The 14,420-nt window shown below is 38.7% G+C and overlaps 1 protein-coding gene across 1 annotated transcript in view; it reads left to right on the forward strand.

The window, feature by feature from the left end:
• LOC146304526 (activin receptor type-2A) overlaps positions 1 to 14,420 on the forward strand; it is a 59,213-nt gene that overhangs the window by 32,991 nt on the left and 11,802 nt on the right. The window contains exon 4 of the mRNA XM_084713294.1: positions 3,870 to 4,024. Within this exon, the coding sequence (XP_084569420.1) occupies positions 3,870 to 4,024 (155 nt within the window). The remainder of the gene's footprint in view (positions 1 to 3,869; positions 4,025 to 14,420) is intronic.

Raw genomic sequence — 14,420 nt, forward strand, 5'->3', positions numbered from 1 at the left:
CAAAATATGTCTATGTATGTTATTTCTGTGTTATTTTAACTGACTATCTTACAACTCACTGAAAATGTAAACACAGGCTTGCTTCATCTGATTACAAGGAGAATCCTACTCAGTGGCAGGCATTAAAGGGATAGTTCATGCTGATTGAAGATCGGGTTTAGCTTTCTAGTCCACAAAACTGCTGGATTTTCAAAGGAAAACAGTGTTGCACAATCTCCCGAACAATAGAAGTGAATGGTGGCCAGTTTTCAAATGGAAACGACCAGAAAAACCATATAACGCCTCCATACTGCTCGTCTGATGTAATCCAAATCTCCTAAAGCCCTGACATGCCATGCACTTGCACATGCACACCGTCACACCACCCACACCCAGTTCAAATGGTGTGTACATGAATTTGGCTCCAAGCTAAGGATCTAAAATAAAGATTCAGACAAAAAACATGCTGTAAATGTCAAGTCAACTTGGCATGTTGGGGCTTTAGGAGACCTGGACCACCAGACGAGCACTGCGTGCTACTACGAGCATTATGTGGCTTTTTTCCCTGGTTGCTTTTTCCATTTTTTTTTTACTTTAATTGTTAGATTTCGTAATGCTGTTTTCTTGTGAAACTCCAGCAGTTTCTTGTGGGCTGAAGAGCCTAAACCCGACTTTCAGATGGCAAGTTGAGCAGATAATGACTGAATTTCCATTTTTGGGTGAACTGTCACCGGGTCAGATTTTCCTTGAAATCACATGAAACAATTCACAATTTCCCTGACAAAGTTACAGTGAGTAATACTATAGTCAGTTAAAAAGAAGAAGGAGGAGATATTTCGTAATAGAGTCTTATCTTTGGTCAATTTTAGGCCATAAAATGTCTCGAATACAATTTTGACAAGTCTTAAAAACTGATTGGATTATAAAATAAACTTTTAGAAAGTTGCTTTACTTCAGTCTCACTTTTAGATGTGTTTTTGGGAAAAGACTGTTGATCACACTGAGAAAACTATAAAATGAAACCTACACTGGACTAATGACCAGTGTGGAAAGGACAAAACGTCTTACATTATGTGATTTAGGCAGATTCCATTAAGAATTGATATTTAATTAGTAAGATATTTAAGATATTTTTTTACAAGTATGAACATGAAATAGGTCTTGTATTACATCCATAATGGTAAGACCTTTAAAAGGTCTTAACTTGTTGAAACCAGCAGAAGCCCTGATATGTAATTTTTTTTCCTCCCATCTGAAAACACTGACAACATCCAGGCTTTTACTTTGAAGAGACAGTCCTCCACCGAGGGTGTGTGATGTAAGCTACTTGTGCTCTGGATATTTGCCAGCTACTGAGCTTCCAGGTGTTACAGTCCTCAGAAATATTTGAGGAAGGATAATGAAAGTAACAAAAGACATGAAAAGACATGTGCTTCATTTGGTGCAGCTGGAGTTGAAATCTTCTCGCCTGGACAAAATGAACTGCTTTTACTGTTATTACTTTTGTGGCTCGGACTGAATCGCTTCAGTACTATTGAATATCGAAAAATGCCTTGTCATGCGATACCAAACTTCAGTAACTAAGGAGTAAATCCCCCAAGTTGTCACTGTTCCTCCACACTAATCAAAACCACAGCACTCGACAACAGGGGTGCAACAGTTATTTTCAGTTGATTTTTATTTTCGATTAATTTATTAATGTTCAAAAATGATGAGAAATGTTGATCAGTGTTTATTAAAGCTGAAGATGACATCCTCAGATGTCTTGTTCTTCTTTGTTGTAAAGCACTTTGAGCTGCATATTTGTTGTATGAAGTGTGTAAATGTGTAAAAATGTTGTGCTTAAATCCATATCTGGACCAAAATTGTAAGCATGAAGCCTTGTTGCTGCTGTGTTAGCATTTCAGTATAATGTATTACACCCAAAGCACTGGACCTACTATCAATCCAAATAATTTATTCGAGTTAACTCAGTGCCTGCTGTCACTCAATATCTAGTGAATGCCAGGCACAAAAAGTTGCAAACAAAACAGCTAAAAATAAAGCAACAGATGAGACAATACAGAGGGCTGATGACTAAAGTGAGAGGACTAAAATAAGCTGACAACAGAGACAATTAGGAAATGAGTTATTTACCACAGAATGTGCAGTAATGGTTGTTTTTCAGAGGGAGTAACAAAGCTTATCTGCAGGGGAGGGTGCTTATGACTTTTTCAAATGCAAAAATATGTCACTACCTTGACCTGCACGTAATACTTTTTGCTCACTCATCAACCAGTGGCAGCTGTGGCGTCCTTGCACTCATCACTTTAGAGCTAAATTTTCCAACAGGCCAGTCTGTCTCTTTGTATTCCTTTTAAATGTGACTCTGTGAAACCTGCAGACACCCTGTAGAGAAAAACTTTTCACCATCTCTTTGACAAACGCCCTGAGACTCCCATGATGCAGCTGGTGCAGCCCCACCGGCCCCCTACCCGTTCTATCCCCTTCTTTTATTTATTTGTTTTTTTCACCCCGAGGACAGTAGTGGCGGTTGGCGTCCGAGCGCCGGCGCTTTGACAGCGCTGCCGAATCAGACTGTCACACCTTGTGATGGGAGGACAGGCTGAGCCAGCAGGCGTCACCCAGCGACTCTCGCAGGGGTCGGACACAGTTCAGAGCTCCGTTATTTTTGGCAGGCGGATTACGTTATGTCACGAGATGGATTTGCTAATCCTGCTGCGTGTGTGTGGTTTGTGTATGTGTGTGTGCGTACATTGATATGATCCCTAAGCACAGTGGCAGTAAGCTGAAAGCAGGGTTAGTGCTGCACTTAGAGATGATGTAGCACAATGTCAGGCCAATCAGGCTTCCTGTTTTCTTTCCTCTCTGCTTTCTCCTTGAAAATAACTGTAATTTTTGATACAACCCCAACTCCAAAAAAGTTCAGACATTGTGTGAAACAGAAGCAAACTGTTTATCACTTAGTAGCATTTATGGGTTTGATTTTCATCGAGTTGAAATGTTATGCCTGGTCACAAACTTTGATTTTCCCTGCACATAAAAACACTGTTAAGAGCTTCAGACGCAGAGAGGTTTTGCCATTTTACATATAATGTGTACAAAATCTTTTTGTCTGATTCTATTTAAATTAAAAGAAAATTAGAGAGTTCAGTACTTAGATTTCTGATTCCCAAAAAGTTGGGATGCTGTGTAAAATGTAAATAAAAAGAGAATACAATGATTTGCAAAAACTTCTACTGAATACAGTACAAAGACAAAGACATGAGAAGTTGAACCTGATAAACTCGACTGCAACATGTTCCAAAAAAGACAGTTTCATAAGCAGTTAAAAAAAACTCCTTGCAGTTCGTTTGTTTTCAAGGTTAGCAGTATGCTTGAATTTAAATAAACTCTGAAAATACCTCTGTTGATGCCTTACTGTGGAAATTAGTGAGCATTAAATAATCATAAGCAAATTTAACATCAACAGCTGGTAAAATAAACAAAGTGACAATATACATCGATTACTGTGGGTAATGTAAAGGAAATTGTACTTATATTTATAGTAATTTAGATGTGAGTATCATGGTTTAGGTTTAGCTACTAATGATTATTTTCATTAGATTCAGAATCATTAGTCATAATGAGTGTATATTTACAAAAAAAAGTTTATCAGTTTTAATATTAAATGTATTGTCTTTGAAGCGGATGTAGTTGAATAAAAGACAAAAGATTTTTGCGACTCATTGCATTCCGTTTTTATTTACGTTTATCACAATGTTCCAACGTTTATGGAATTGGGGTTGAATGTCATTGCTTTATTTTTGCTTCTATGAAGATAAAATAAGCCAATTAAAAAGCCTCATCTTGTTCATTTTTCTTTCTCTTTCCACTCTCTCTGCCTACAGCCACCTCCAACCCATTTTCCCAGAAGCCCCAGCTCTTCAGCACTCTACTTTACTCCCTGGTCCCCATCATCGGCCTGGCCGCCGTCGTCCTCTTCTCCTTCTGGATGTGGCGGCATCACAAACTGGCCTACCCAGCCGCCCTCGTCCCCACACACGTAAGTCTTTATAATCAGAGTGTGAAAATGAGAACTTTTTGTGTGTGTGTGTGTGTTTGGTACGTTGCTGCAGAGCATTTCCAGAGGTCACCTGTCAATCAAACCGTGTGGCAGAGACGCCGGTGTCCTCTTTCTTCGAAGTTGCTGTGGGATGCAGTTAGAGTTTCTCTTTTTGTCTGATCAGCTGGGGCGTCCCACTTCATCTGTTAATTGCAAACAAAGGGGAAATGTAAAACGCATCCATTTCTGTGTGGCAAATGATTTTTTCCCTGCTGTCAATGAAAACACAAAAACTTAATCAGAGGTGGGAAGTAACGAATACTATGTTACTGCGCTTAAGAAGCATTTTCATGTTTCTGTACTATAGCTAAATATTTATTTTTCTGACAACTTTTTACTTTAGCTCCCTAAGTTTTAACACAAACATCTGTTCTTTCTACTCCTTATATTCTCAAAAAAGGGGTTGTTACTTTATTTTTTGGTCAAAACATGAATTCACCACCCAAGCACCATATATTAGGGTTATCAACAGGTGGAACGTGATTCTAAAGTTAACACTTTATTTTAAGATGCTTGTAAGAAGCATTATTTAATAGGTAACTAGGCAAAGATGCTTATTAACATTAATATGTGTTAATAATACTGTATCAGTGTTAATAATAGCATAATAAACATTAATTGTAAGATTATTAGATTACTTAACTATTATTGAATTGTTAAACCTTTCCTAAGTTTTTGTTGTTGCTTTACTAAGAGTTCTTCATACTTAATTATGCATTTATTGAGAGTTAACTGTGTATTTTGGGATTTACCAAATCTTGAAAGCATGAACAATGCCTATTAAGGTTATTTAATCCTTTATTATGGACTTGTTAACGGTTAATCATGTCTTTATTATCCTCTTATAAGGACCTTAGTACATTTTAAGTAATGCTTTCTGCAAGCACCTTACTATAAAGTGTTAACTTACAGAATCATTTCTGCACCGCTGCTATTAAAGTAATGTTACACCATGCATCATTTAATGTTATTTGGCCGTTTAATTTTTTCTGTTTACATAAACAGACATGTCTGAGTGAGAAATATTTATTTTCCTTGCACCACACCGATGCAAAAATATGTTTGACAGTGATTATGATTGAATAAAATATTGATATGTTTTTTGGGTAATCGATGAAATAAAAAATAATGTGTAGAGTAATTTGATAAATTAGGTGCTAGAAGTTATAATTGTTATATTGTTTTAAAAAGTGATTGTTGGGTCCAGTCCTAATTTGATGAGAATTATATATATTTTGTTTTCTTCTTCTTTTTTGCATTGTTGTGCACCACCTTCCAAACATTAAAATATATTTCAACCTAAATGGACGGGACAGTAACACATAGAAAAGACGATTCTTTGGTGTATCCATCAGTGCGTATCTTGCACAACAGACATAACAAGACAAAAACAACCTAAAAGATGCAGCAACATGAAACAGACAGAGAGGAGAAAAGGTGAGGTTCAGCTGGTAGAAATGTCTTTCAGAGGACTACTCTTTACTTTTTTTTTTCAGTTTTGTTGGTATTTCTTCGCTGCATGAGTCAATGCTCATTAGTTGCTCCTGTAAAAAGAAAACCCTTGTTTTGTTTGAAGTTTGCAGCATGAAACAGTAAAGACACTGCGTTCTGCCTTCTCTATTTAACCAACCTTCAACTTCACCGCTGATCTAGTTTCTCAGTGGGCTGAAACAGCCTTGGCCTTTCCTGCCCCGTGCAGCAGAGGGACAGAGCTACGGTCAGCCAGAACAGACACACTGTGCGGAGAGTTTGCGTTGGTATAATTGCTTTTTTCAGTTTCTTCTTTCAAAGTTGTACAGAAGGATAAGAGGAGTCCTGGTTCTGTCCATTTTCTCCTTCCTCGAGTCTCTTTCTGAGCAAACACTTCTCAGATTTGCTTTTAATGCACCAGAATCGAGCATCAGGAGATGACTGTAATTGGGGCGCTTCATTTTATGTCAGTTAGGCTTGTAATTGCACAAAAGTGCTCAAATGAATCTTTAAAATCTTTACATTTTAAGTGCACATTGTGCCGCTCAGGTTAGAATAATTGTTGGTAAAATAGTGTTTTGACCCACATATGATTGTGTCCTCGTTCACCTTTCATTGCTCCTCGCTTATTCACACAACCGTTTCTTCTTCTCATACAGGGTTCTTACAAAAGGTTGAAAAGTTTGGAAAGTGTTTCATTTTAACACTTATGTTTTCAAGGTTAAGAATGTGCTTGAATTTGAGTATGCCCCTTGATGCTTGCTTTTCAATATAATCTGGTTTCTCATTTAGTCACATTCACTCATGTAAATCTTTAAATATTAGAATGAAATGACCCTGTTGGCATACTTGTCAGCCGTTACTAGATAACTCGTCTGTTGATCCTTTACTCTGGAAGTTAGCAAGCATTAAATTAGGGCTTATTGATTAATCTGCCAATTATTTCCGTGATTAACTTATTAATAGTTTATTCCAGAAGTTGCTACCTTTAATCTTTTTTTGGCCAAAAAATAACCAAAAATTCTGCCAGGAGCCACAGCTATTAAATTCTCTATTTTCCTCACAGGCTTTTTTTTTCTTTTTGGATTTTGCATCCATAGCCAACTTAAAATTTTGAGGAAAAGGCACTGCGCTGTAAATGCAAGCTGACACGCAAATTACTTTCTGAAATATTAAAATATTTTTTATCCGGTATGGAGGCTGCACATTTTTGCGTTTGGAGAGTGTAAGAATCAGGATAAATCAAAATTAAAATGTAAAAAGTTCCATATATTTTTGTTAAAGCCACAGGGAGAAGGTACCTTAAAAGTGCTTTTCCTATTCTGACACGCTTTCTTCATCGCTGCTTACTTCTGCACTTTTGATGATTTTGTACGGCTGAGAATAAGGCTGTTTTTTTGTTTTTTTTCCTCGATTCATTTATTTTTTTGTGTTTCTGAGGTGATTTTAACCCAACAGTTGCAGCAGCAGAGCTATGTTTTTTTTCTTCAGACACGCACCGGTTACCATAAGTCTGCAGGATTCTTCAGATTCTTGAAATTGAAAGCTCATTCCAATCGTTTGTCGATTTAATTATGAAACTGCAACACCTCTAAGCCCTATACTGAAGATTTAAAATTAATGACTTCTGTTTTCATTAGCGTCTTACACAGTGTCCAACTTGTAGTTGTAAAATGAACACAGACAAATGCATATATATATATATATATGTATGTGATGTGATGATACAGGCCTCAAGAGTTTTAGGTTTAGGTACCTTGAAAGTGCTTTTCCTATTCTGACATGTTTTTTCCAGCGCAGCTTTGTTCTATACTTTTGATGATTTTCATGTCTCCGCCTGAATCGGTCGGTTTCATCACCTTTTAAACATTCCCCAAATCTCCTTTCTTGTTCGGCTGAGAATGAGGTTGTTTTTTTTCCCCTGATTCATTTATGTTTTTATGATTCTGAGGCGGTTTTAACCCGACAGCAGCAGCAGCAGAGCTATATTCTCTGCTGCTCAGCAGCAGGGGAAAAAGAAAACCCATGCAGAGCCTCCACCATATGGAAGAGGAGTCAGGGGCCTCTGCATTATTGATGAGGCTTTATATAGGCAAACAAAACTAAACACAGAGACGCTCGCAGCTCTGCCTCAGAGGATGGTGGTGGTGGGTGGGTGGGTGGGGAGTGCGGGGGAGGGAGTGAAGAGAGACATGCTATTCTCTCAACTTAGTTATTGTATTTGCACAGCGCTAAAGCAGAGCAGGGAAGAGATAAAAAGACAGTGACACAATACAATCAGGAGACGAATATGCTAATGTGGCGTGGAAAAACAACAACTGCTAAGAGGCTTATGAAACGTCGTACCTGGAAAACAGATAAATGAATAAATAAACAACATAAAACAAAACAAGATCATGACCGAAGACAAAGAGTGGATCAGATAACTAATGATGACACAGTGGAAAAAAACAAACAGCTAAAATATTCATAAAATCACGAGGGGAAGAAAATGAAATAGCCAGGATGGAACAAATGAAGTCATGCCGGATGTGTATAATCGTGTGTGTGCGTATGTGTATCAGTGCATGAATGAGTAGGTGTACAAGGACAGGAGAGGGAAAGGAGGTCACTCGTACAGGAATGTGTTTTAAAGTCGGCTCGTATGCTTTTCTGGAAGGAGCTGATGCAGTAAAACCTTGGAGGAGGCTAAAACAAACGCAATCTGATGCACATAAAATTGTTCAGGCGGCCATAGCTCGTTTTGTAATTGATTAAATCGGGTTTTTCAATATAGAAGATGGAGGAAGCCAATCAAGAGGAGAGAGATGGATGCAGTAGGAGGGGAGATGTAGAGGGATTTCTATCTATCTGTTTTTTTCAGTTGTTGTTGTTGAAGAATGTGTTTTTGTGTTGCACCACAGGCTGTATTAAAAAAAAAAAAAAGCAGAGGTTACTCCAACAATCACTCAAACAGCTCACTCTCGCAAAGTCACCGAGGACAGCTTCTGGCAGTTCTTGCACTGCTGAGAGTAAAAAACACACCGCAAACCCCCCGTCTCCCCCCGTCTCTTCAGGTTACCGAACAAGGCCGTGCAAACATCTGCCTGATGAAATCACATATATTTTTATATATAAGAAAGCATATCAGGACTTTCTCTGGACAAAAAGACATCTGCCCACTGTTAAAACTGACTTACGGCATGAAATCAGAAGTAATCCCACACTGAAGTATGAGTGGTAATCGATCTTCTCATCTAACTCTTGGCGAGAAAACAAACAAGTATGTTTCACAAACTGTGCTTGTATGAGGCACTTATCCAGCGCCTGGAGTACAGGTGTAGGAAGCTAGCAAACACATTTTAGCCACTTAGGAAAGGTCCACCCTAAAAAACATCTACATAAGTTTAAGTGTGTTCTATATTTAGAATATTTTCACTGTTTGACTCGTCAGACAGACTTTTCTGGCAGGAATCTTAAGTTATATTGCTGTTTCCAAAGCCACCAAACTCCATTGGCAAAAACAATAATTTTATCTCACAGAACATGGGAGTTGCTGGTCTGCCGCTGCCTGGATCGGTTAGTTTGTTTGAGTTATTGTGCGACTCTAATGAATCCAAATTAACCCTTTAAAACACCAAAGTCACACAATAAGACAAACTAACTAACGCAGCATAAAGCAGCTGTAGATGAGCAACTCCCATGTTCTGTGCGGTAAAATTACTGATTTTCCTAATGGATTTTGGTTGGTTTGGAGAGAGTGATCTTTGGCTTATTTAGCAGCAGTTTGCCATCAGAAAATTCTGTTTAACAGCACGGTAAAGTGGTGAAAATATTCTAAATACTTAAGACTTGACATTAGTAAAGTTGTCTTCATTTAAGTTTTGCTTTTAAGTGTGTTTTGGGGAAAAAATTATGTTGCTCACACTGGAGGAAGTACAAAGCCAAACTTACAGGAAAACAGTAACCACGACAACTATTACTCTTGTGTACACACAGTTCTGTGTCATCATGTTCAATTAAATTTTGTTATTCTGGGACTCTTTTTTTAAGTGTCTAAAATTTGTTTTGCTGCTGTCCCAAACTGGAGGCGTGTTGACCGTTACCTACTGTACGTAATGCACTGACTATGGATAAAATAATATAGATATAGTTCCCCTTCAAAAAACCTGAACTATCCCTTTAAGTCATCGTCAATGCAAGTATTGTCCCAAGGCACTTAGCTCTTTGCAATGCACTGCTAAAATGCTTGAAACTGAAATGAATTTGAATAATTTGTCTGTATTTCTAAAGAGGCATCAGTTGCACAACAGCGTGTGTCATCATGTTTCATATCAACTTTCAGCCACGTGATGCAACTTCAAAAACTGAAGATATTTTATAGATTTAGTCCAAAAAAGGCCCCAGTTAAGTAGAGAGTAATGTCATTTATGCTTCATCATTCTTGTTTCTATACTGTACTGCATTCATCAGCGCATAATGCTCTGTACTTACTCATGTATTTTTAATGTGACAGTAACAAATTGCCCTCACCTGTTGCTGGATAGATTTTAAAGCAGCCTGAGTGTATGGGGAGTCATTATAGTAGTTCATCATCGGTGTTGGAGGTGATAAACCATTTTTTCCCCCATCCACGTGCCAGCAACAATGCTACGTCTTTTAAAATGGGTCAAGCTCTGCATCACACTGCCCGCATTTAATCTAAATCTCTAATTAAAAGGAATGTGATTAGATCGTAAACAAGCAGCTGCGGTCTGGACGGAGCAACAGACAAAGACGTAACATAAACACAGTGCAGATTTTTGATTGATTTCCTTCACTTCTATTCATAGTTTTTCTTTATGTTTTCATTATATTATGGCGCTGAACCTTGGATTTCTTAATGCAGGTTGTTTTGGCATTGTGGAAATTATCTGAAGGACTGTGAAATTCAAACAACATAAAGATAAATACTTATACATAATTACAAATGTAAATTTAGAAACATACAAATAAAACAGTCACTGCCAGTCTTGCACATTTTCTCAGTTGAATTCAGTCACATCTTTCTGTGCAGAGGAGTTTGTAGACATTTAATGAAGAAAGACCTCGAGTTTCTGCCATTATTTTCTTTTCAGCAAGGTAATGACACATGCAGTCTTCATGATGCAGTAGTAATTGTTCCCACTTAATGATCATTAATGGATTCATTATCACGGCTCTGTTCTCTAATTACACGACAAATAAAGAAAGAAAACCAACCCAGTGCAAAGAGCCCCTGCTGTACTTTCACATGTAGTTGTCAGCTTTACATTTGGCCAGGCTGGAGGTGAGTGGAGTTCATAAAATAGAAGATGGATTTATCACATGAAAAAGGCATGTTTGAATTTCTTGCACACATACTTGCTCTACATCCCTTTTAAAAAAAGCGGAAAAGCTTGAAAAGCAGAAAATTACATGCAGCAAAGTCACTTTATTGCTCACTGTCATTATGTTATAATTGTGGTCCATCATGGACTGCATATTTGCCACCAAGCCTCCATTATTCACACCACAGCGCGAAGTGGAGGCAAACTGGAATTGATTCTGTCTGAGTACACAGACCCACAGCTTTCACACGGAGAGGCCTGGAGCACTTAAACATAAGTCTGGCCATTTTTCGACCTGGACCCTATTTTCTTATCTCTATCCATCTCACAGATTGATTCTGACCAAAATCTCATCAATTGCTTTATTATGGAGCTACTTACATCTTGTTTGTCTGGGTGCAGCTTTCCAAAGGACTCCTAAAGTGCCAGTGGACAAATATCCTGAAAATCCAACCAGGCCTTTTTCAACATTTTGCTTACTCTAAATATGATTTTGGCACATTTTTAAATTAGTGTTTTTCTGTAAAACTGCAGCTGTTATTCACATGTGAAATGCAAATTAAATCTGTTCATTATAGAGCAAACTGTGAGCAGATTGAAAAATACCTTTTTTTTGGTGTTTGAGTTTGTTTGTTTTTTACATTCAGTGCTATGCTTTAAATCGCCTCTGTGACTGATTTTAATTTGCTTTCTTCAACTGACATTCATTTGTCTTCCATATGGCTGTGTATCAAACTTAAAAACTTTTTCAGTATCGACCAAAATGTACCGAAACCACTTTCCACTTATTCAGTGTTCCTTAGATAAAATAATACATTGCTAATTTGCAAGCGTGCTATGTTCCCAGGGTCCCATGTTCCCTATATTCTATGTTTTCATTGTCTATGCTAACCCCTGTGCTATATAGAGCAGGGGAACATGCAAACCCGGCAACATAGGACCTTGGGAACATTAGACCCTGGCATCATAAGACCCTGGCTTGGGAGAACACGTGTAGAGCTGGTGAACATAGGACCCTCAGAACAAAGGGCCTTAGGACCATAGGAATTTTAATACATAGAGCCTTAGGAACATAGGACCTTAGGTACATAGGACCTTGGGAACATGGGACAGCACATGTAGAGTTTAGGAACATAGGGCCCTGAGAACTTAAAATCCTGGCCTGGGAGAGCACATATGTAAAGATAGGGAACAGAGGACCTTAGGTACATAAGACTTTGAGAATATAAGACCTTGGGAACATAAGACTGTGGGCTGCGAGAGCACATATGTAAAACTGGGGAGCATATGGCCTTGGGAACACTGGATCATTGACAGGGAGAGAACATGTAGAACTGGGAAGGTCCTGGTATGGGAGAACACATAATCTATACTTGGGGAGCATTTGATCTTGGGGACATAGGGTCTTGGGAACATAGTACCCTAGGATGGGAGAGCACATATGTAGAGCTGGGGAACATAAGACCTTGGGTTGGGAGAACACATAATGTGTCCTTAAGAAACATGGGACCCTAGAAACACAGGGCCTTGGCAACATAGGACCCTGGAACAGGACCGCACGTATTAGAGCTGGGGAATGTAGGAACTTAAAAACATAGGGACCTGGGTACATAGGAATAACTCTGCCAGTCTTACATCATTTTATTTAGATGAACTTCTTGTCTGGTTCTTTGTGTTTTAAATATCCCCTTTGGATTTGCAGAGAAAACTTCTCTATATTTCTCAAAGTACAATATCAAAAAATGTCTTGTTTTGGTCTTGGTACTGAAAAGCCAAAACATTTCCCAGCCCTTGTTGGGAACGAGATATTTTTCATGTCTGATTTGATACAGTCTGAGCTCTGCGTTAATCTCCTCAGCTGAGGGACTTTCCTTCCTTCCTCGTCTTTTTGTGGGTACTTTGGAACAGTCTCATGCATCTGTTGTCAGGGTGCTGCTGCATTTATGTTTGTTTGGTTCCACTGTGATCTCGGAGCATTTTATTTTCCTTTTACATATTCTTCAATCCATTTTTAGTTGCTCTGCTTTAAGTTCCTAAAATGTACCATCTTGCCTTTGGTGCCATGCTTATTAACACCTTCTCTAATCCATGTGGGATTACGAACACCATCGACAGACCATCATGTGTCCCAAACTGTAGCTTTGGAAGCCCTGGTCTGGAGAACGAGGGGGAACAAAAGGTCTCTCAGGGACGAGTCATCATCTCCTACCTTTTATCTGCCTCTATATCATCCACTAACTGACAGAAAATAATTTCTCTGTTTGCTTCTTATGTTCCTTTTCAACAAGCACGCCTTTCACATTATGGTGGAGGTAAGAGCAGTTCAATTGAAGTTGAAACACTATTAGTTTCTCCCCCGTTTTTTGGGTTCAGAGCTTGGTATGAATTCTCCACCTCAATCCCAGACCACCATTTTGTTCTTCTCTTTGTTTTTTCGACAGCATCTTGTTTACTCGGTTCGTAGCACATTTCTGTCTGTTGTTTTTTTTTTTTTTGTTCTGCCTGGGTTTTATTGCATGGATGGATTTCTTTTGTGCTCCCTGCTGAAAATGTATTGTGCATGGTGGAAAGTAGCCAAAATGGCTCCGAATGCAGCCCCCTTTTTTTTGTATGACTGTCCACCTGTAATGTTTATGTAACGTATTGTGTGTGATGTGACCCAGTTTCCAGAATGGTATCTGCTTAGACCTATGGCTCACCATGTTTTCCCGTGCGGAGAGACAGAGCAGAAAAGTATTTGGAACTGAAACTGCAGTATGCTTTTCCATCTTAAAAGCAGACTGAGGACGAGTGCAGATACATTTTGCATAAGTAGGAGAATTGCCACTTACCTGGAACATTTTTCAAGTCAGAGAGTGTAAATTACTTAAGTACAAGAGGAGCATAAGCCTTGGCAAATGTACTTTGGCTCAGAATTTATCACAGTGGAGTAGAAGTGTGGCTGCAGACATCACTGAAAATCCTCATGTAAAATAGAGTAGGTAGCTCAGTAAATGTAACCCAAATTCTGGCTTAAGGCTCATACATGCTAAACATTAGATACAGATACAGAGGAAGCCTTCTGTCTGTGTTCATTTCATCCACATTTCCGCACGTTTTCTGAAACTTGGGGATAAACACAAGTAAACAAAAAGCAGTACCACTGGAAATCATGGGGGTAGTGTAGCAGTAGTTCAAGTCAGGCGTGACCACAGGCCAACAAGGAAGAAGTTTTAAAAATCCGGAAGTTTTGGAAATGAAATTTGTTGTCAATAATTTTCCGTCCACACCTCACAACTTGTTTAATGGCTGCACAGACCACCGCCATGTGCAACTCTCCCTCCGCTTTTGCTTCTTTCTCAAGAGGTTTGTTAATTCAACCTCCTTCAGTAGTCGGTAACACAGCCTCTGATTGGCCGACAGAATCAACCCAAGGCATCTTGGGATGGATGAGAGCAGCCGCACGTCGCTTCCTTTAATCGTGCCGTATTTTGGGTAAACATAAGTGCTGTCAAAGTGCCCACACCAAAAGACGCAGCAATTTAAAAGCTGGATTACAA

This window comes from Lutjanus erythropterus, chromosome 24, assembly GCF_056507025.1.
Source record: "Lutjanus erythropterus isolate fLutEry1 chromosome 24, fLutEry1.hap2, whole genome shotgun sequence".
Classification (NCBI taxonomy): Eukaryota; Metazoa; Chordata; class Actinopteri; order Lutjaniformes; family Lutjanidae; genus Lutjanus; species Lutjanus erythropterus.